We start from the raw sequence: 23,731 nt of genomic DNA on the forward strand, positions 1-23,731 counted from the left end.
ACACGCCTTACATTCTTGCAATACATGCATATCTTTTATACACAGGGACTTAACGAAGTCACAAGCATGCCTCTCTTAAACACTTTTGAAGTGATAACAAGCCGTGAGCCTTTGTTTCCCTCCATTACATTTGCAGCTAGATGTGAGGTTCCAGATAGCTCCCATTCAGGATGCTCAATCTAAAGGCGGCCTGATGACTCCTCAACTTGGACTTTGTTTTGGACTTAGCTGGAATCTAAAATAAAAAAGCCCCCTCGCCTGCACGTTGGTGCTCGGAATGCAGGCAACATGCAGGTGCTGCTGAATGTGTCCTGATGTCTGAAAAATCACAGAAAAACCTACCTAACTTGGAGATGAAGAATTATTTACCTTCTTAGGAATCTGATTCCAAATATGGAAAACAGTTCTATTCTACTTACTGTTTGTCCTGTTATAATGATTTATCTCAAGAGGAAGGAGAACAGTCACTCAAGGGCAGATTTGAGTGTGTGTTATGTCCTCCATCGCTAAAGTTTTTTAATGTATTTTTATATCCTCACTGTTTAACCTTATTTGTAATTAAATGGTCACTTTCATAATGTTTTATATCTGTTTTTTTGCCTCCGTCCCAATTCCACATTTGTTATTTGCTATAACGGCTCTAGAATGTTGTTCTTTTGAATTCTCTTTTCTTTCTGGTGATAAGCATCTGATTACGATTTAGGTGTCTCGGCTGTGCCTGTTTTGTTGATGTTTCACTGTATTATAACTGAGCATCAGGAAGTGTGTCAGTAGTACAGCTTAAGAAAGCAGTATAGGGGTTGTATTTAGGTAACGGTGGGGATCATTGACAGTTTCAGCAATTTCTAGCAAGGACCTAACGTGAGCAACACTGTAGGTGTTGCTGCATTGAAATTCAGTCATCCCTTGCAAACATTTGTAAAATAGGTTTAAATCAAATTTTTGTAGTGAATTGGTTTTAAGAGAGGGATATCATAGGAATGCGGAATCTAATCAAAGGTAAGCAGTAGTAATGTTATGGTTAAAAAAAGAGGGAGTGCCATGCCCAATTTGCTGCTGGCAAATATGCTTCAGTGAGAAACCTTAAATCAGCCAAGGGAGTTGTAGGATGGAATAGTTGCCTAAAGATATAAGGTGACATCACAGTAAATGGATATTAGCGGAAAAAAGGAACCACAATCACTTGGAAGTAGATAAAGATAGGAAATAGGACAATAAGAGGAACTTCACTGCCTTTTGGCTAAGTTTGGACTATACTGATGTCTCATACATACATAAACGAGGTAAGAGAGAAGACACTGAGGGTGTCTGGGAAGAGAAAGAGGATCCTCAGTAAGTTACAAAAGTAAAATCTACAATTTGATACCCAAATTCAGGGTTGGCATGCTTTTACACTTGTAAAAGTGAACTTCCAAATGTGATAAATCTGCCATTCTGGTGGAAGTGGAAGTTAAGAGTGGGGGCTGGATTGTGGACATTCCAGAGGGTGGCAGTCTGATGGGTATCCTCTGCTTTTATTGGGAGTTATTGTCCAAGTAATTTCACACCCTTCAAACAAACTCAGGTTTGTTCCATGTCAAAGGAATGGTTATGCTCCTTTCCAGGAAAAGTGGAGTGAAAACTTTGAAGAATCAGAAGAGGTTTGTCCACAGGCAAGTAAGTATAAGTTATATAGGGAAAAAAGTTTGCATGTTATTTACTTGTGCAGAATTTTTCGCCTGATAGAAATGCAATAGTCAAGGAAATCTGCTACAAGTTGTAGATTTCCTGAAGTATTCATAGGATTCACGATTCGTTAAACACTAAGATACCTACATTAAATGAAAGTGTAGCTATGTATGTAGATTTCAGACGTTAAAATTCCTTTACTTATCAGACAGAGTGAGACCAATAGGCTGGAAAGAGGGTTATAAAAAGGAAAAGTTTAGAGAGAGAGCCACACAAAAATATATTTTTGTATGTAACCCATGCTTGACAGCTTTATATTTCTGGAAATAACAAAATGATCATTTATATTTCACTTAATACAAATTAATTGTCGGTAAGCATTTGCGTGATAGCTCTTAACTTTAACAAACAACCTTGGAAGCATGAAAGGGAGATTGTGCATTTCAGGAATTGTACATTTGACAAATAGTTTGTTAAACCTAATTCATAACTAGATGCTTGAACTCAAGACAATCTTACTTGTTGAACAACATTAATTGCTAGGGAACAAAATGATCGAAGGAGAGAGGAAAATGAAGCAGAGAGACAAACACTTGAGTTGTAAACTTGCAGAGAACTAAAAAAACATGGTTTAGGATCTCACAAAATCCAAAGCATGCACATTTATCATATTTCCAAGGCAGAAAGAAATATGGTTATCTTCTCGTAACATTGTTCTAGATCAATGTCCAGTTATTTGATATTGTTATATCTAGTACAGGATATGCACCGTATCTATGTACCAGGATGATATTATTATAATTATTGTATGTTATGTGTATATATTAGATATTGATTTAAAATCTACTCTTCTATAATTACCTTGACAATAGAGTAGAAGTCGATGTCCTGCACTGAATTTTGTCGCAGGATAATATTTTGGCACGCAGTATTGTGATTTGTAACCCTCTTAACGTTGATCTTCTCCCTATATCTTACCCAGTAGTCTGCCCCCCCCCCCCCATTCCTCATCTCCACTTCCCTGTTTAGTTTTCTCTCATATTGTAAAATCGTCTTTCTCTGCATCTCTTCCAGTCTGGCCTATTCCCTATTACTTCTCTGTTAATCCTTTCTGGGATAGAATTCTTTAATCCCACTCCATCATGATTTTCAGTGGATTCATTTCTTACTAATAGGGACCACTTTTGTGCTTCTAACACGTCTCTAGACATATAGCTATTATGTCCTGTGAGACCCACTGACTTAGGCTCCCTAGGTCAAAACGCTGGCTGTCAAAAATGGTGATATTGAAACACCATTACAATGAATGGCTTTTGCTTCACTTCTAAAGGGCTGCTCCTTATCGTTGATGTATCTGTTTCAAGAGTATATTTTATGCATCTCAAAGCACCATGCCATCTTCACTACTTCCACCAGATGTTTTTGAGGGTATCATTGTGTGATTATGAATACAATGTTAATTGTTCTGTAGCTTAACTGTGTTTTCCAAAGATGTTTCTTGAGATAGTTTACATTCTGCTGCTCTTTTGCTAGGTTTGTGCTATAGAAATACCATCCAAAATGCAAACATACATAAATATGATCACAGATTTAGTTGGATGTTGAATGTGTCGTATTGGGATACTCGCCCTAATGAATGAATGAATCTTAATGTACCATTGTTTGTTAATTCTGTGTACAAACTGGGTTCCGGTTAGGTATAATGGTAAGTCCTGTGGTTCCTTTTTCACCTCCTTTAATTCCAGGGATTTTTTGAGTTCTTTCTTAAAATAGAAAAATACGTTTTTCTTAACATGAACTGAAAGGGAAGAAGAAACCGATATTTGTATTTTAATAAATACTGATATATGTGGTGGATAAAGTAGTAGGCGGCTCTCGGGCCTGTCCTTCATGTGCAGTGCCAAAAGGCGTTCATTCCAACTCTCCAGTTCTTAATCGGCTAGCTCTGCTGCTTTACCACTCAGTCTGTTTATTTTAATTGTTTCATTTTCCTTTAAAGGTAAGTTAGCTTGTTTCTTTTCTTAGCCACATTGGTGGTCATTTGGAAATGGGGCCTGCTATGTGTGCTCTTTATGCAGAATCGTCTGGTAATTCTTTGCCGGGAATTAGTATAGATGGTGTGGCAGTATGTCTGATTGAAGGCGGTGACATGAAGACCACAATGGCCCATGCTATTTAACAGGAAGTAAAAGTGACTTATTAAGAAAGGCAGTAGAGAGCAATAACAAAAATGAAACACGTTTAAAAACAAACAAAAAAATACTAATAATAAATATAAACCCACTTTAAAATTCTATTTTGTTTGAAATGTTATTTTAAAATGATTACTACGAAGGCCGAAATCCATTTGAAATAACTCAATAACCTAAAAAAGAGGCAACCTTTCCATGCCAAATGTCTCCCAATGTTCGTCCAAGGAATATATTATTTCTTAAAATTGGAATTGAACAATCCCTGGGCACGTAAGGTCCAGACAGTTGCAGGTAGCTCAACATGGAACATAATCTAGGACTTTTCCACCATATTGTCAGATGTGTTTGTGGTAAATTTAATTAATGCCTTTGAACATTGTCAAGAAACTTCGTTTTGAGAGATCAGAAACAATGAAAGATTTTCAAATAAGCCGCAATAGATATGCACCCAAAGAAAAAAAAGCAGCCTCCAGAGACTAAACAAGTTTTGAGAAACCAACCATATCCCACGTTAGTACATAGCACCCTGTATCAGTTACATAAACCCTTTCCCAGATGAATGTAAAAAGTTGGTAAAAGCGCTAGAAATAACAATGTAATAGAAATCATTTGAACAACAGTGGCCTTAAGTACGTAAAATACTACATGCAAACATCATATAGCATATACTATATCAGTCTGGTAACATCCAATACCATGAAAGAGAGAAGGGGAGAAAAGAGAGGGGCACCCGTACATACCTCCAAAACACAACTCGTAAATCACAAAAAGGTAGGGTGCCAGTGAGAACAGAGAAGGTATAGAGGCCCTAGTTAGTCAATAAACTCCTACCGTGTACAGTGTGGGACTGTTTAAAACTGGGAGGGCATCTTTAATGGAAGAGGATGCCTCGCACACATATTAGTATCATGCTTCATCATCGGCATCTTCTCCCCACCCCGGTAAGATCGTACTACCAAGGCAGACTCGACCTCCGAGAAGACTTGACGGTAGGAAGGAGTTCTTTCATAAATCTACTGAACAAGATCGGGATCCAGACAAACTAGAAATACCTCTGAGTTCCTCGGCTGTCACCTTTATTCGTGGGAACTCTAGGTATATTAAAAACAATTCTTGTTGACGGGTATCATAGAGTTCGATGACTCAAGCCAGTCTCTTATTTCGCCAACATGTTTCTGCCCTTGATAATTAGCCTAATAGTTCTGGGGCATTCTTCAGGGCTAGTGGATCCCTATAGTAATGGCCTAAGAGTTCAGTGAACCCTAAGTAGTGACGTGAGTGCTACCCACAAAACATATTCTCAGGTGAATCCTACCTGGCCTCTAAATTTGTGGATTCTGAAGACAAACTATTGCAGGGGGAATCACAGGTTATACAATCTGTGCATGCGTTCAATGCAACCAGGTTTACTGTAAAGGAGCATCTCCTGTAATGAAAATATGGGGGGGGGGGGGGGTAATATTGACTTACACTTGAAGTCAAATACTGTGGTGAATCCCCAATTGGGTAATAGGAACAGCTAACTCCGCATGCACAAAGCAAAGGTGTATTAACATTTAATATGTGACTCAGAACATCAAAAACATTACTCAATAGATATTTATAGTGAATCTATTACTTAATTTATGGCATGGATCTACCCCATGTCCACTTTCTCGCATATCTTCACATGGATATAAGAGCAAAAGTGAGACTAAGTGACAATGGGACAATAAGTAAAGATATTGAGATTGGTAGAGGTGTCCGACAAGGGTGTGTGTGCTGGCTCCACTTTTATTTATATTGTACATTAACGTTCTCTACTCGACGTTCGCTCGGATAACTAGCGACGTCCCTTTTGTTAAGAGGAGCCCTCTAACCACACTTTTATATTTGGACTATGCTGTGTTAATGCCCCGAACCCCAAATGCATTGCGCCTTTTAGAATCTGCGTTTACAGATTTTATGACCACCCTTGATCTTAGAACAAATTTGACTAAATTACACATTATGGCATGTGGGGCTCACACTGTATTCAATTGCCTAGCATACAAATAGGTGAACATTCCCTCACCAGTGTAAAGACCTTTCCTTATCTGGGTGTCATGTTCTCTGCCTCGGGGGCATGGTCTCAAAATATTGCATATCTTAGAACAAAATTTTCAAAGGCAATTGGATCACTGTTTTCCCAACCCTGTGGTGGCAGAAAATTGAAAGCTATGATGCAAATTTATGAATTTCAATGTGTTCCTACTGCCACTTATGGTTCTAAAATTAGGTGGGTTGTGAACTGTGAAACTATACAAAATGAAAAAAACAGGTTTTCTAGGCGACTCCTTGGAGTACCAATCTCATCTCCTAACATTATTTGCCATAATGAGCTTAACCTAATGTATATAAATTATTTTATTAGAATGAGGCCCTTATTATTTTGGGTATTGATATGGACCAATGAGAAGGCCGCACTCACAAGAGATATAATAAATGACTTCCTCTCCTGCGATAACAGCCTCCGAATTCCATGGGTGACATATATCAATTCGGAATTGGGAAGATTGGTATGCAGAAGGCGTTTATAGAGAAAGATCTATGCTCTACTATTAATAAAAAGGAAGTAGCCACTGTCTTTTATGAATTAGCACAGGAAAATCGGCTAAAAATATGGAAGGTAAATCACACATCGCTGCCTATTTGCCCTTATGTGACTCGATGCCACTTCCTGTTTATTTAGATCAACCTTGCAGGAGATGGGCGCGCTCCTTGGTTTTTAGATTTCGTGCCGACACTGTAAAATATTTGTTGCGCTTCCCACTTGGGTACCAACCAAACCTTGCTACGATACCCCGTCGGTGTGACAAGAAGTCAGGTCAAACTATGTTACATTTTTTGCTTTTGCAAATTTTATGAATTATATACAAGGTTATTCTTCCATTAAAAAAAAAAAAAAGGAATATAGTTACTTCAGACAGTGTAGAGCTATGTTTTCACGTGTTAAACTTCTGTCTGACCATGAAACATGCCTACATGTAGGTACTTTTTTAAAGTATGCAGTTAGGGCACGTAGCACTTTACTACTTTGATAAATGATGTTGAACTATGTATATATTTTTATTTTAATTATCTGTAAAATGAAACTTTCATTCCTGTAGACTTTGTGACATACTTTGAAGGCACATGGATCTTAATCTTATTTTAATGGATGTTCTTTGCATTTTTAACTTCTTAACAACATCTAGTGTGTTTTAAACAGAATGAAACGTTGACTGTGATTTGTATGTTACTTTTATGGATGGAAAACCTTCCAAATAAAGTCAATTGAATACTTAATATAGCTAAAGTAAGTATATGTAGATCCTACACCTTACCCTAGACTTTAGGAGATACCGGTAGGCTGGTCAGGCAGTGGATGGTACCGTTTGGAGTCACACTCTGAACATATCGAGAGTGGGGTATACACAAGAAAGAACATGACACATAAATCACATACACAAACAGAAAACAAGATCAAAGGTCATACTTCCAATCTGGTGAGAACCAGAAAATCTGATTATCTGTTATATACTATTAGATCTGCTCACAGGCTTGTCTATCGAAGGGGGTACATTGAAAGCCAAAGTGAAGCTGGCTTTTTTTGTATATATCAACCATTTGTGCATATCATTAGAAAATTCACTTCAGACGTGTCAGACTCCAGGAGAATTTGTTGCGGGTGTAAGCATGCAACAATTAACATGATACCCAGGCGTCAAGGACTGTTTATATATGTAAAAAAGAAAAAAACAAAGCCCATTTTTTTTGGCATGGGTTTTCTGTTTAACTGTCATTTGATCATTCCAAAACGACTATGAATAAGGCTGAGAAACGGCAACTCCAAACAGACACACATTCCCTAGTGTTGGTGCGTTAGTACCCCAAGCATAATATACGTACATATGTGCATTCATAGCCTACTTCCTGCTCAGAGTGATATGTACGTGATCTCAGTGCCAATGTGGTTGATTGCAGTGATCTGGTTAACAAATCTACTACCACCCCGTACATTTACTTTCGAGCCTCCATAGCTTGAGGCACTCCGGTGGTAGCAGATATGCAACCGGATCACAGCAATAAATCACATTCTTAAAAATGGTGCCCAAGATAGCTTGAGGGCGCTGCTTTTAGCTGCTTAGCAGATTTTACATAAACCTGATTACACCCTATTAAAAGGGGACGGCAACTTGTGTTTGACTGAATGGAAAATTGGATCCCGAAGAATTATGCAAACATGCTTCAAACACCATGAAAATAATGCAGTCATCATGTATGAGGGATTCTGTACTTTTAAGGAATAACATCTGTTCATTAATCCATCCTTGATGTCACATGCAGTGAAAACTGGTCGGAATCCTAATTCGACAGAATCGTGTAGAGCAGTTTGTCATCCATGTAGTTCTTTAATCCCTCGCCTGGCGATCTGTTTCTGAGAAATGTTACATTTAATCAGTCGAAGAATGACGGAACAGGGAACCTATCAGTAGTACTATGTGACAATCACATTGACAGTGCCTTGTGTTTGGATGACTTTAAGACTGGAAGGTGGCTAGAGTTTAATATCTCTAAATGTGCTAAAAGAATTGACAATGAATTGTAGAGTATTTGATCTGAAAGGAAGGTCAGTAACTGTTGAAACATTTTCTTTGGATTTCTGTGGATGCAGAATGGGGTTCTTGAGCATTATTTGTATTTGTTTGTTTCCGAGCATAATTCATCAGACAACTGGCCAAATCATATGATTAAAATTTTAAAATAATTTCTAAATGGCCTGGAAAAATCATCCCAAAATTGGTATTTAGTAAAAAGAGCAAATCTTTGGGCTATGAATGGACCGTATTAACAAGAGACAAGAAAAGGACAAACTTGTTAGTCCCAGTGAACATTATGCTGTCCAAGTCTTGGTTTCTTGACTGATTTTGAAGGAACCAATGGATCATTCCGCCCAGATCCTTTTCTAATGTGCTTGTTATCTTTGAATCCTTGGGTGCTCAAGCTTTTAAACTACCTTAGACATACTAATATTAGTGAAAGCATGAAACCACGTCCCTGCAGAAGACAAAGTAAACCATTTCTAATCGGCCTAGAAAACTAGCAGCTACATATTAGTTGCCAACTCCTTTTATGGTCTGTGCATTTTTCCTGACATCTGGCCTGCGTTTGGTTTTAATCTGGCACCATTACAAACTGTAAAAGTATTTAATATCATAAATCTCTCTTTCTTTTGCAAGCTGTCTGCGTTGCAGGATATGAAATTGGGAAACGCATAGAAATTCTTGAGCTCCAGTTACCTCAGAAACTGTATGCAAAAGAGAACCAGGTAAAAACATCATGGCGGTGTATTGTTGAGAGATTGGAAGAGATGATGTTTAGTCCCACTCAGTGTCAATAGTGTTACACAGTTTAGTGCAAGGTATGTGCTTGTCCCCTTCACAATTGTAATACCCACTCAAAAAAAAAACATTTTTCTCTTGTGTTCTCCACTGCTTCTCCTTTTATAAGTAGAAAGGTTTGAACTCCATGGGAAATGGAGGCCTTGAATGTAGTGGGACAAGCAGACATAAAGAATGTAAGTATGCAAAGGTGGCAACATTGGTAAACAAATATTGGAAGGTTAAGAGAGAAGCAGAGGCAGGAGTTAACAGAGGAGTGAAGGTTTCTTAGAATCTGGAAAGGGTTTGCAGGAGAGGGCCCAAGGAGTTCCAAAGACAGGCATCCTAAACTGTGATGGCACATCAGCATCCTAGCCGTCCAAACCCGGGAATTTTCCATCTTCTATTTGGGAGTATGGATTAGACATTATGCTGGATTTGAAGCTGCTCACATGTATTTAATGGGAGGCTACCTTATGACCGTGATTAAAACCTTGTTTTCAAATGGATTTGAATAAAGTGCACTTTACATTGAGTTTACCGCAAGAGATGTTCTCAGCCAATTAAACGTGCTGATAAATAGAACGGGTCTGAATTTTAGTGGGGATGGTACAAATCGAGTTGTTTGATATTATCTTTGGTGAAAAATTATTATTTATTGTGAGATACAGCTCTAATGGACTTTCTGTTGTATATGCTTTAAGGTCAGAATCATTTCCCTTGAAAGCTAAGACCTCCACTTGAAAGCTAAGACCTCCAGTTTGCAGAAGCAAGGTTAAAGATTAAGAAACTGGTTCAAATGTCTGGCTAGGTCTCCTATCCCTAAAGAAGACTGGGATATTTGGGCAGTCTTTGGGAAGAGTATTACCAGTAATGCTTCAAACATCAGGACCCAGGCATCCGCCTTATACTTCGAATCTGAGGGGTGTAAAGGCAAACAGTCACGGTTCACTCCTAGAGTGCGGTCTAGGAAAGCAAGTCAGATTGAAGTACCACTTGCATGTCACACAATGAATTGTGTTCTAACTTTATGAAAAATGAATAAAAAACCTACTTCAATTTGCTCCATAGCATAGTATTCTGCTGTACAACTTTGCAATCAGTCACGTGTATGCACATGATGTATGTGAATGAATGGAAAAATGAAAACTGAGAAACCGCATTGGAGGAAACCAACTCGTGTAAAACTAATTTTAAGGAAAGACAGTTTTAAAGAAATACAAAAAAATTGGACATTAAAGGTTTGCACTAGCTCTGAATGCTTTTAATGATGCATACAGTCCTGTTGGTTGCACCCCTTGCAATACTCCTTATTACTTTAAAATATTAAGATACTGTGAAATAAAGCCTGCAGAGTGAACAAACCTACTGGAGAAAAAACTAAAGGCTCGCATTACGATGGCAGTCTGACGAGCATCTGACCACCATTGCTGCAGGATGTATACCGCCCGACATGCAGTCAGTGGCTCCACCCACCATAATACTGTCAGACCACCGTGAAAGCAATCGGAAACATGCAGTTTAAAATTGTGGAAAATCCATGTTTACAAACACCCATGCATCGTGTGCCAGGCACCATGTGGTGCCTAGATGTTTGGGGGGGCACCACATGTGACCCCCTGGACACATAGCAGAGGCCCATGGGTGACGAGGGCCATGCTAGGGGCCACCAAAGTCACTTTCCGACAGCCTCTTAATAGCGGTCATATCGCTATAAAAAAGTTGTCAGAAACTGAGATCCTAATCCCTACTGCGGTGCCTCTGCGGGCACTGCTTCCATTGTAGGGATTAGACTCCGACCACCGCCTCGATGGGCTCCTTGAGCCTGTTTGGTGCAGAAGTCTTTATCCCCTGCCCAAATCGCTCCGACCGCCGGCATCATAATTCGCCAGTTGGACCAATACCCCAGCTGTTGGGCAGACTACCACCAACGGCTTATCGTTGGCGGTCCGCCCAACATCCTAATAAGGCCCTAATGAATTTGCTGTTGTAATATTGTTAACTAGATCTTGTTCTTGCTGCTGTGGTTCTAAGTTTGGTAAGGGTTTGTTGTGTGAAAATTATAGGAGTTTGTCAAGCAATTTCTTTTTTTAACCATGCTGAAATTTTGTAACTATAATATTTATTCCTCCAACCATAGATTTGAAAAGTGAACAAGTTTATGTTGACTTTCACTGAGTCAAAGAGATAAAGTAACTTTTGTTTCAATTATGTTAGTTCAAGGGTCCCTTAATTATTCGGTCCTAGTACCCCAGACTCAGTCAAAAACCATACTACAGCCATAATGCAAAACCACAATCGTATCCAGGCAGGGCCTGAAATAAATCTGTGTACCTATCAGTAATACTCCTGTAATAACATTCCAGGGATTCATAAATACGTAAAGTAGAACTCATAATTGCCTGAGTGTATAGTCCCCAAAACATCTAAAATGGAAAGATTCCAAGAATATTTATGCGCAAATAAACAGGACTGTGCTCTCTATGCCCTTTTACTACTAAAGAATTGGACATAACTAGGGCAACACATAAAGTCATTTATGAGTATGTGAAATGGTACAAATAAAAAAGACTTGTCCCGCTTTGCCCTTGGGGAATGGGGAATTGGCCATAACTGGGCCAACACATAAAGTAATGTATGAATATGTGAAATCGTGCAAATAAAAAGTACTCTGCCCTGTTTACGTTTTTACTAATAGGTAATTGGATTTAACTGGGCCAACAGTTGAAGTAATCACAGCATGTGAATCTACAGCGGTTTGCTTCTGCTTTTGCTACCTGATTGTTTTTATTTTTTTTAGGCATTTGAGGTGGTATTTCTTAGCATTTCACCAATTTGTTTTTATATTTTCCTGTGTTTCTCAGTTTTTTATTTTCCTGATATTTTCCACATTACATTTTTAGTTCTATTCCATTGTTTGTTTTCAGTTTGTTTCAGTTTAAAATTTGATAGAGCACACCAACACTCTATAAGGCCTCTGGCGCTCATTTTTCATGCATTTGGTTGCCCCCTTTTCCTTTGTTTCTTCTACATGTTTGTACATTCCCTATGAATATTTTTTAAATTTTCTACACAAGGATCATATAATCTGCTGCTCTGAACGTGTAGTTTATTTTCCTTTTTATGTCATGTACCCCTTCATAAGAGAGGTTTAGAATATGTTTATTTAACATTTGTTATAGGGTTTGTGCCCAGAACGAGATTTCAAGGTGCAGCATGGGTGTTTGTCAGATCAGCCAGTATGGAGCCTAAAACATGTACCAAACACCAGGTGGGTACCAGTTAATGCACATGGTGTTCAGTGTCTCTTTGAATATTTTTATCTGCAAACATATTTTGCATTGCAGATGAAAAACATTGTGGTTTTGCTATCAGTGCTTTTCAATTGTATTCTCCCAAAACTCCCTTAATTATTTGGCTCTCACTTGTTTCTAATGATAGTTTCTGTGCTTTCTATCTCTGTTATCACTCACCCTTCATCATTTTCTCCACTGCTTATAATTATTTTCTGTACCTTAACCTTTTCCATGTGGGTGCACTACCCCCTAATATGCTTCCCCTTTCTTTCTTCAGATCTCCCAGTATATCTTACTTCCTTTCTTGGTTGTATTTTCCCCTATGCCCTTTTTAGGTCTTGGCTAGCGAAGGCTGCGCTTGCGCAGTCTCGCTTGGCGAGATTTAACGTTTTTCAGTAGTGGGGCTTGAACCCGCCCTCTTCTCCATTGGCTGGCTTCCTAAACGGAGGCCAGCCATTCAAGGAGAGGGGCGTCTATCCATTTAAGCTCCGTCTTTTTCGTATTCGGGGGCGTGTTTTTTAGTTTCTTTCTCTCCTCTGGAATGTAAATATTCCAGCCAATGGGAAGAGGAGAGAAAGAAAAACACGGCCCGAATCCGAAAATGACGCTGCGTTTCTCCGAGGCATTTCTGCTTGACCTCGGAGAAAGATGGTTACAAAGTCTGCGAGCTCCTGCGGGGTCCTGGGGTCGGTGTCAGCTATGCCGCTGTCGGTGTCTGCGCTGTGCATTTTGAGAATATTTCTTGGGGGGGCGGCGTATACACGCGCTCAAGTCGACATTGCAAGAGGTAGAGTGAGTTTCAAACCGCTTGTTTTGGTATGGTCTCCAGGTATTGGCTGGTGGACAACATGGCCAGTTCATTGGCTGCAGGACATGCATGAGTCTCTGACTGAGATAGCTGCTTACCCCACGCCATGCCAGCTTGTCAGGAAATGCCAGGCTTGTGTAACGCGAGCGCACAGACCGTACCCGAAGACACCATGACTTGTTCACTGTAGGTGGGGGCTAGCGAGCGGACTCTTCCACTCACCTGACTCCTCCCCTCAGCAGCTCCTGTGACGCAATCCGCATCCGCGTGCCACCCGTGCTCTACTTCTGTGCGCATGACGTAAACACCTCTGGCTCCTGTCCCCGAGTCATTCCCGGATTCACTTCAGACTAGCTCTCCAGGCGCCCGCATCTGGACCCCGGATCCAGACCCACTCGCCCTCTTTGGATCCGTGCTTTTTCAATGGTGAAAAATTCCGATCAGGCATCAAAATAATTGCACTGGGTAGTCCAAATTAGTTTAATGTTTTCGTGATCCGTGCGCCTTGCCACCCGTGCTATCTGCTGCACCACTGTTCTAAAATATGCTGGACATGGAGAGTGTTTTCTAAAACTGGGTGTGCACATGTCACAGTGACCATTGCCGTCACGAGGGCAGTGCCTTGTCTTGCCATCAGAAGTAGTGTCGTTCCAGTTGTGATCCTGTGGACTTGTTGGAAACTGTGAAATCAGGGACAGCCTTTTTAATCCCATCTACCTTATCTGGCCAAATTGTGTTATCCTGGACAATAACTTATTGATATTGTGTCTCTGGTACGTTAGTGCAAGATTGCGAGTATTTAGAAACATTTCAAAAGCTAACTATAAGTTTGTTAATCACATTGCACTGTATATTATATGTGAGAAAAGGGACAGTGCCCAATTTTGTGGATATTCACTAAAATATAATACAGTGGTAAATATATAATCTTTGGAGCAAGTATTAGTAGTGTGTAGGGTTTTGCTTCATCTACTGTTAAAAAAACAGTTTCATTTTGAACAAATCTTACTCTGTCTGTGTGTGGTAACTGTGTGTGTGTAGGTGGCTCTGTGTGGGTGGCTCTATTTGTGTGTGGGTTGCTCTATGTGAATAGCTCTGTGTAGGTGGCTCTGTGGGTTGCTCTGTGTGTGGGTGGCTTTGTGTGGGTGGCTCTGTCTGTGTGTGCAAATACAATAGGTCTCGCATTTGAGAGAGATTAAGCTATTGACATTGTAAATAACAATGCCGTTTCTTTAACTGTTTTAAAAACAAAAACATAAACAAAAATAATGTCATGAGCAATGCCAATAGCTCTAACTTTAACAATGCCGAGACCATTGCATTGTAAATGCTTGTTCATGATTTATTCTTTATTTCCCCTCCTTCTTTATTTTTAATGCTTCTTCTTTGCTTTTCGTTTTTTGTCCATTGTTTATCTGCATCGGTTCTTTGGAATGACTATTATTTTCTTTTGTTCTCATTTTTGATTTTTCCTCCCTCAACTTATATTTGATTTTATATCCTATTTCCTTGTTTTGGGATTTTTCCTTCATTAATTTACTAGTGGGTCTCCTACATTTCTCATCATGCCATTCGATCACCTACTTCACTTTGAATGTCTCTTGCAAGCCAACTGCCAGAGTGTAGCTAAATATTCAGAGTCCCATGCCTAAGAAGGAAAATCCCAGCAACAGTCTTTTCCCGTTCCAGATGTCCTCAGAGAAAGTCCCAGAGCCATACCAAAGGCACCAAAATGACCTTTACTCCTTGGATTGACTTCTGAGTCTACTAATCACTTCTTCTAAAGATGCTCCCTTCAGATTGTCCACTGACTACCTGGGTTGTCAGAGAAATGTCTCCCACACCAACTGATCTGGGATACTAATTGTGGCATAATGCCTGTCTTTCCTTGAAAAGTGTTATATTTCTCCTCTTAAAAAACAATGTCTGTCTGACGATTTTGTGCATGGCCTGGTACTGTAAGTGAATATTGTTTCATCCTGCAGGGGATCATATTTCCCCAAAAGGATATTAGATTGACCCCTTCCTACACGTTTACCATTGTGAATAGAAAGAAAAAGAATAATATGACCAATTCAGGTCAAAGGGCAAAAGGGTGTCAGTTAAATCTGATAACGTCTCTACCAAGAAGTCACAGCTTTCTTCTCTGTTGATAGTCATGAATGCTGGTGCCCGGCCTTTCAAGATTATCCTTCGGAAAGCAACATACATTTTGTTTTAAACATCACAATAATCACAAGTGTGCAAGCTTACGTTTGGGATCCAGGTTTTGAAGATTGTGAATGCTTCTCTGCGATCCTGTCTCTTTTCCCCGGATTAAAAACCAACCATTTAATTGGGATCAGAGGCGTACCAGAATATGTAAACCAAAACACCATAGCCATCGAATAAAAAGCACCAGAAAACAACGAAAAAGTCAGGTGATAAACAAACCAAAAGGAAGAAAGGTCAAGAAGAGATGTAAAGCTATGAGAAGAGGAAATAAAACAAATTATTTGACTCTGATGTTCTTTTTATGTTTTTATAGTTTGCTGCTAACAAGCGGACCTGCCAGTAGGTCCTTGCAAGTCTGGCAGATAGCAGCAGATGATAGTGGTAAGTACTGCTCATTTTGATAACCTCTCTCTGCACACTTCTCTCATAGTTCCCAGAACTACATCATATGTCTTTGTTGCCTCCAAACAAAATTCTACTATGGCTGCATTTCTTTTGTTACTGAAGGGAGAGGAGGCAGTCCACTTCACGATTTTATTTAACATGTTAAACTACATCCAGGTCATTGTTCCGAAGTATCTGCAGCAAACCCCTTAAATCCCAGTAACTTTATTATTATTTTTATTAAATGGGTGCAGCAAGTTCCCTATAACATGTTTTCTGTGGTGAAATGTGACTGGTGTTCTTAGATCCTCAATGTGGGGACAGCTGTTGATTGGAGGTGTAAAGAACATCTAATCTTGATTCCTTTGAATGTAAAATTAAGATCCTTCCATTTTAGTTTGTCACCGGTCCACACGGCACTGCTTAGTTCCAGTAGATAAGCAGTCCTTTGCCTCGAGGCCACAACAGTAGTTTTGTGAACTGTGTAAATGCTACATCTTTCTAGATAGTTGGTAAACTTTGTGGGGCTGATTCATGTGTAGACTGGCAATCTAGGTCTTTTTGACACTTAAATGTGATGAAGTAGTGAATAACCTCCTTTCAGGCAACCATTTACTTTTAAATGGAACAATGTTAAAAGAGACAGTATTAGCTGCTGTGTCTTAAGCCTGCTCAAGACAAGGATAGAATGCCTCCTTTTAAATCCAATGGTTATTTCAGACTCATGATTGGAGAGGAGATGGAGCCAGCCAGTGACCCAGACATGTATTCTTGATTTGTGTTGCTCAAATTATATTTCTGCATTGATTCATGATTGATTCTCATTTATGAGTCTGTCTTTTTCAGGAATGAAAGTAGCAGACGCTATTCAATTTAGGACTTCAGTTTTGAAGTGAAAAGATGTCTGTCTTGTCTGTTTTCTTTTAAGATTTTCGCAACACAAAAAAATGGACGGAATGCTGAACATTGCTAAACATTCACCCCCAGTCACAGATCGGGGTTAAATCCATTGGGTTTTTTTGCTCACCATACCAACCCAGTTTGGACCCAGCCATGTGCAAATCAGTCATGACTGTGCTCCCCATGGGAACAGTCAAGTCTGAACAGCTAAGGTTCTCCCTGGACTGGAAACAAGCATCCTGGGACCGGTTTTGGGGTATCACCCCTCATCAGCCAGGCTAGCTTGAATCCAGTGGCACAGTGACCATGGTTTCTGGTATCTTGCATTCTCTTTACCACAGTTTTCCCAATACGGATTTTCATGTGGACAAGTGAACAACATTAAAAGTGAAAGGATGCAGTGGCACCAATCGGGTGTTCTCAACAACGTTCAGAACTGGTGATGGTTAGCTCAAATGTTGTGAACCTGTATTAAGGTGACAAAAGGAACTATTGTAAGGATTTACAATAAAGACGCAATGAGCATTCTTTTAAAGGCCCATGCAGAAGCTAAATGGGTCGCGGAGCGGATAAGGTTTCATTGACACTTCTTGTGCGGAGCCAGGCTTCAGAGAACATCTTTACCTGGGGTTGCAGGGCACCTTTCCAGTAAAGGAACCCTTATGTAACTGGAATTGGTTGAGGCACTCTATTGTCATCACTGGTTCTGTGGTAAAAAGTGACAGGCCAAATTGTAAGGAAATCATTTTTAAGGTTTGCCACTTCTTGTTGCATTTATCTGGGCAATGCTGGTTATCAACATGATTCTAGTTACAGGTTTGCGTTCCCTGCCTGCGGTGCCCAGAACACCAGGTCAAAGGATTAGTAAGGAAAGTTAAAACCATGTCCAACTCTTGTAGTAATAGCAGCTGAAATATCTGATGCGTAGTTTAAAACTTTTGGGTCCACAGTACTCTACTCCTCAATGTGAGTCAGAAGGTTCCAGCATGTATTGAGGTTCGTGGATCCAACTTTAGAGCTGTGCACTACTGTCTGTGTGAAATGATACTTGCAATATGCTGAGTGTAAGTATCCAACTAGCAGCACTCCATCACCTCGTATCTGATAGTTAGGGTTTTAACATTATTCCTGCGGATTAATAAATAAACAGGAAATCATAGTTACAGGGATTCTCACATGCATTGATGATTACAGGAAAAAAACATTGTGATGTTCTCAGTAGGGACCAGATACGATGATTGTTGTTCATGTAATCTATCGATGTATTAGCTTCACAGAGTGATTGTCTGTGTCGCCTGTGACCCCTGGGAGTCCGCAAAGCCTACTCCGAGGGTCTGCAACTGCTTAGAAAATTAAATATATTAACAGTAATAAAGTCTATAAGTGTAAAGTGTATATAAATAAAGAAGTAAAATGTACAATTGAAAATTTAAAAACCTTTTGTGAATACGAAGAAATATGAAATAGTAGACTAAAAATTAAGTTGGTATCCTCAGATTGATTCAGGGGAGCAGTGTAAGTGCATCAAACAGAATAAAGTATGGATGATGAGTGGCCTCAATTGAATTTAGAAAAGTTTTAACCTTCTGATTTAGATTTTTTTTGTAAATTAAATAAAATATTTCATCACATTTCAGGCCTTAAAAACATCTTTAAAAAATATTACTAGACTTGCGGTTCTAGTGCCCAGAATTATCTACTCGACCTAACATCAATATACTTGACCCACAAACTGGTCTTCAAAACATTAGCCGCTTAACAACCCAAGAAAACTTTGGCCCACCAAATGATAGCAAACAACACATTTCAATTTGCAACTTAAGTACCTCTCTGAGATGTGTTTATCATGGTGGAAGTTTTCGAGGATACTAACATATTAAAATAAACCATAAACTGTACATGTCACTGAAATAACATCTCTGAACATACCAGGCACTTAGTTGTTAGTGAAGATGCTGATGCTCTGGGCTAAACATAGAAATAGAGGTTGTGTTCTACAGAGTCAACACTTCCTGTCTTTGGAATCCTTTTTGTCTTGGAATACTTTGTCTAAGTCATTGATCTAGGTTATTAGGTAGCCAACACAGGAGTCCGGTGTGAATTAGAAGTGTCAACCTTCAGATGCAGACTGAGGCAAGAGACTACTATAGCCAGAACAAGTCATTGTTATTTCTAATAAGGACAGTTTTCCATATTGAACCTGGAATGTTGTCTCCAGTAATGTGTCTTTGCCCTGGGTTTGCTTTTAGCTAAAGCAAGACTGCTTGAGTTGGATGAAAGTATCAACTTGCGCACTATCCACTTGTATTTGCGTTAATGCTGATATATTAGCTTTGATTCAGGATGCAGCTCATGTTTTAATCGGTTTGCACTGCCAAATGAATGTTTTTGTTTATATTTCTGTAGTGGTAAATGACTGGCAGCATGTATTTTAACATCCTCTGGTCAGTCTTAAGTAGCTGCTGAGAGAAGAGAGATACACTGCCTCGTATCAAGAAATCAAATGCCAAATAGTGGATGGTAAAATAACACAGAGCCACAGGGAGTTGCTTGTTGAGGAAAATGGTGCTAATTTGAGCAAAGAGGTTATAGCAATAAACTAGTTGCCAACTTCAGACTCAGTGAGGTTTGTGACCCATAATATGTCTCTGTCCTGGGTATTTTGACGGCTATTGCAAAACTGCTGGGGTTGGATCAAAAGTGTCTACCTCCAGTCCATTTACTTGGATTTGCATTAAAGCAGACAGTGTGTCACTTTTGAGGCAGGTACAAAGCTTATTTTTGAATCGGTTCTTGCTTCTAATCCCACATTCACATATTGTTGAACTGATGGAAAGTATGATTTCTAAAATTGGAAGGACATGTTTAACTTGTGGGAGGTTTTTTCAGTAGCTGAGTGAAGGTGGACACTGGCTTGTGTGTCACCCAATGAAAGATGTACAGTTTAAAATCTAGCAACTCTCCAGGGGCAGACTGAATTTCATCATGAAGTATCTTTTTGTAGTACATAAACAGCTCCTCAAATTCTCGATCGCCAAAACCTCTAATCTCTTCACTAAAGTCTGGCCACAACGTGAAATCAAAAATATTAAAGAGTGCGCTTGCCAGCGATGTGCTTCGGAAACTAGTCCTTAATTGTTTAAATCTTTTTAATCTTTAACACCAGAAAATACAGCGCTGATCAGAGTTGGGTAATACAGGTAATGCAATTGTATGATACTGTAAATCTTGGTGTACAAATTTAAAAGTATCAGACCAAACATTCCCCGATTCCTCCCTCCTCCTCCCCCAAATTACTCAAACTGGTCATGTAATAATGTGCAAGTCTTCTGTTCGTTCGTGAGACATTGTTACTGTCGGTGGTTGGGGCTGGTTCTGATAATCATAGGATCGGAGATATTTGAGGCAGTTCATTTCTCGAAATTCTTGCGTGAGAAGAGATCTATACGGGCCCCACAGCTCTCTGAAAGATGCCCCTGGATTAGTGAGGGAAAGGGTGATAATCTAGGGAGCTGTGTGTCTTGATGTAGGTCAATATCATCAAGCATTTCTGACCACTAGGCTTATATATGGATATATGGGCAGGCCCAAAGTAAGTGCACCAGCTAACTCCCAAAGTCGCACCCTCTTCAGCAGGTCGCACTCACATTTGGGTTGATCCTGTGCAGGCGTTCTGGAGTTAAATACCATTATGTTGTTACTTTAGTGAGTGTTTCAGTAAGAGCCATGTTGCAAGTGGTATGGCGGGGCCCTGTAATAAATGTCCTCCCACTCCTTGCTTGTCAGGGATCTCTCTGACACAACAGGATGACTGGCTCTACCTGGGGACTGCTCTGCAGCTGTTGCCTAGTTACCTAAGAAGAGTAAACCCCAAATTAGTATCTGGGTCCTGGGTATAGGACAGTACATAGGAACAGAGGTCCCAGAAAGCGATAATACAATCTCAAAATCACAACATAAATATAAATTCAAGACTGAGACACAAAATATATACTGCTCATTGTGTTTAATTCACGCTGAGCATTGATCTGTTATTGATATTGATCACATATTATATACAATGATATCGCTAGGTGGGGATGGAAGGGGAATATAGGGTGGGGTGATAGTGATTTAAGTGTGGGTAGAGTAGTGACTGCAAATGTGTATAGTACATCAAAACAATATATCAATTCAATTAGCTTTATTCGGCAATTAAGTCATAAAAGCACATTTACAAACATTACATATAAATACACATAAATTACCTAAAAAGTTAAAATTACAATTAAATTTGTAGATAGCCGACGAGCTTGAGTTAAAAATGAAAATTAAAAAGATAAACATGATGAATTGTTATATACAGAGGGTAGCTAGACGTTAGAATCACGCCCCAACTCTCCAGCTCTCAGCTTCAAGATATTTCACCATGGTGTATTTGCAAAATCAATGCTAGCTCAGAAGCAAGGAGCTGGCCGAAAGCCTCAGAGCTTTTGATCTTATACTCCAGGCCCACCCTAAGAATTTGGCCACTGCTATACATATTGGGGGAGTAGGATCGGTGCACAAAATGCGAAGAGCTATGGCATATCTTCTGGTACCCAGAAGCTTACACATTGGTTGTATCCATCTTTTACGGGGTACCACATACATAGGACAAAAAAATAAGACATGTCCGACATTTTCGCAAAAATCAGTACATCTGTAGCACTTATCATTTTTGCTGCCTTGCTTCTCCCATCTAGAGATGAAATCGGCTGTGGGTAATGTGCCCACCCGTAACTGGAAATATAGCTTACGATCGGAGGTTTTTTCAATCATGTCCCAATAGTCCTCTAAATGGGGAAGAACTTTTAAATCAAGAAAACGGGCTGTTAAATGGGCAGAAAGGCCTTGGGTATATTCCAACTTATATACCCATTCCCAATACACATTTTTCAAGTTTTCTTTAGATGGGAATACAGAGTTTGCTGGGTTTTTCCAGAGATCCATCAGGCCTAGACTTCCCAGAGTAGATTTTATTCCTAGCAGCCATGGTATTTTTTGGGACCTGTCAGATTCTATAATATCCATAAAGCCACTCCTATAATGGGTTAGTTTGTCAGTGCACCAGAGACGACGCCAGTATAGTATTGGGCGTAACCTCGCCAGGTGCTCCAGAGGTTTCTTGCCCAAGTCCAATAATAGCGGCCGTAGTGGTGTACTTGAAGGAAGGTTTGTGACTTTACGCAAAAAAGCGTTTTCTAGAACTTTCAGGTTATTCAGGTTGCTAAAGCCCCAGAGCTCAGCCCCATATAGGCATGAGCCCAGGACCATAGTTCCATAAATTTCTAGAGTTGGAGAGATTGGTCTGGTAAGTGAAGTTTTGAATCTAGCCAGAAGTGCCCCTGCTTTTTGTTTATGTTGTAAGCCAGCACGATCTAATTGACAACCCCATCGCATATCTTTTTGCAAAGTTATCCCTAGATATGTAAATGATGACACTTCCTCCAAGGGAAGGTTGTTCATGTATATTTTCCCTCTAAAGGTTTTTGATCCATTAAAGGACATGAACTTTGTCTTCCCCGTGTTTACCTCCAGGCCCCTCTCAATGCAAAATTCTTCAAAAAGCCCAACAGCCTTCTGCAGACCGCTAGGGGTCTTAGAGATTATCAGCGTGTCATCCGCGAACATGAGGATAGGGATACGCACTCCTGCCAAAATCGGCGCATCAGTGGGGGTCCGGGAGAGCCAGCCGGCCACCCCGTTGACGAAGAGCGAGAACAGGGTTGGCGCCAAAACGCACCCCTGTCTCACTCCCCTGTCAACCGGGAAGTCGACAGTCACCTCGCCCGGACCACCCCAGCGCACCCTGGCAGCGTTGCCCTCATGTAAGCGGATAATCACGGTGAGAAGTTCGGGTGCAATTCCCAATTCCTTCAGGACCTGCCAAAGATTGCTTCTTGGGACCAGGTCAAATGCAGCTTTTAAGTCCACAAAGACCGCATAGAGGGCGCCCTTCCCCAAGACCACCGTCTTCCAGTATAGGTTAACAAAACGGAAGACTTGGTCAATTGTACTCGTCCGGGAGCGGAACCCTGCCTGGATTGGACTTAAGATGTCGTAGTCATCCATCCAAGTTTGGATTAAGTAAAGAAGCATGCGGCCTACGATCTTTTGGACCGAATCAATCAAACTGATTGGTCTGTAGTTACTTGGGATTGTTTTGTCTCCTTTTTTAAATACAGGGACAATTTCAGCGCCCTTCCACGAGGGCGGGATTTCTGCTCCCTGGACAATAGCATTTGCAAGTCGCAGGATATATCACTTACAGAACACGTGGCTCATTCATCGAGCCTCTTAGTCACAATTTACACACAAAAACGTTTTGTAGCCATGGTCTCAAATGTTACCACAGTACTACATCTCTGTTGTTCAAGCTGGCTTGATTAAAAAATGTCGATGTTTCAGCCCCAAAATATCAGTAGGCTATTTACAATCCTTACACCGGAGTCTTCATCAGGACTGTGGTGTGGGGGTGGGTGAGGGGATCTAGGGAAGAACATAAGAATGACTGGTCATACAGATCAAAAATGCATCTATACGATGGAAGGAGCTGTTATTTACCATAGGTCGCCTCCAGAGAGAGGCTGAAGTTATTTAAGGCACGTGTGGCTCCTTATACACGAGAGCGGAAAAAGGGCACCTGTGAGGATAAGGTGCAGGGTCAGTGTTCATAAATCTAGGTTTTGCCAGGAGAGTATTTGGAGTAAGAAGGCAATACATCACTTACTAAAAGGGTAAAAATCTCTGTGTAATGCCGGATGGGTCGGCTGTCGATGATATATAGATTAATCTAAAGAAAGACAGAGGAAAAACTAATCAGGACTGTGCGTGCTTGCGTTCACATCGAGGTCTAAAGCAAACAGT

General features: G+C 40.1%; 1 protein-coding gene across 1 annotated transcript in view; it reads left to right on the forward strand.

Moving 5' to 3' along the window:
• The window catches only part of WDR73 (WD repeat domain 73), a 74,559-nt gene that overhangs the window by 3,442 nt on the left and 47,386 nt on the right, over window positions 1-23,731 (forward strand). Inside the window, exons 3-5 of the mRNA XM_085623351.1 lie at window positions 9,101-9,189; window positions 12,424-12,512; window positions 15,873-15,940. Of these exons, the coding sequence (XP_085479477.1) occupies window positions 9,101-9,189; window positions 12,424-12,512; window positions 15,873-15,940 (246 nt within the window). The remainder of the gene's footprint in view (window positions 1-9,100; window positions 9,190-12,423; window positions 12,513-15,872; window positions 15,941-23,731) is intronic.

The sequence above is a fragment of the Triturus cristatus genome, chromosome 8 (genome assembly GCF_964204655.1).
Source record: "Triturus cristatus chromosome 8, aTriCri1.1, whole genome shotgun sequence".
Lineage (NCBI taxonomy): Eukaryota > Metazoa > Chordata > Amphibia > Caudata > Salamandridae > Triturus > Triturus cristatus.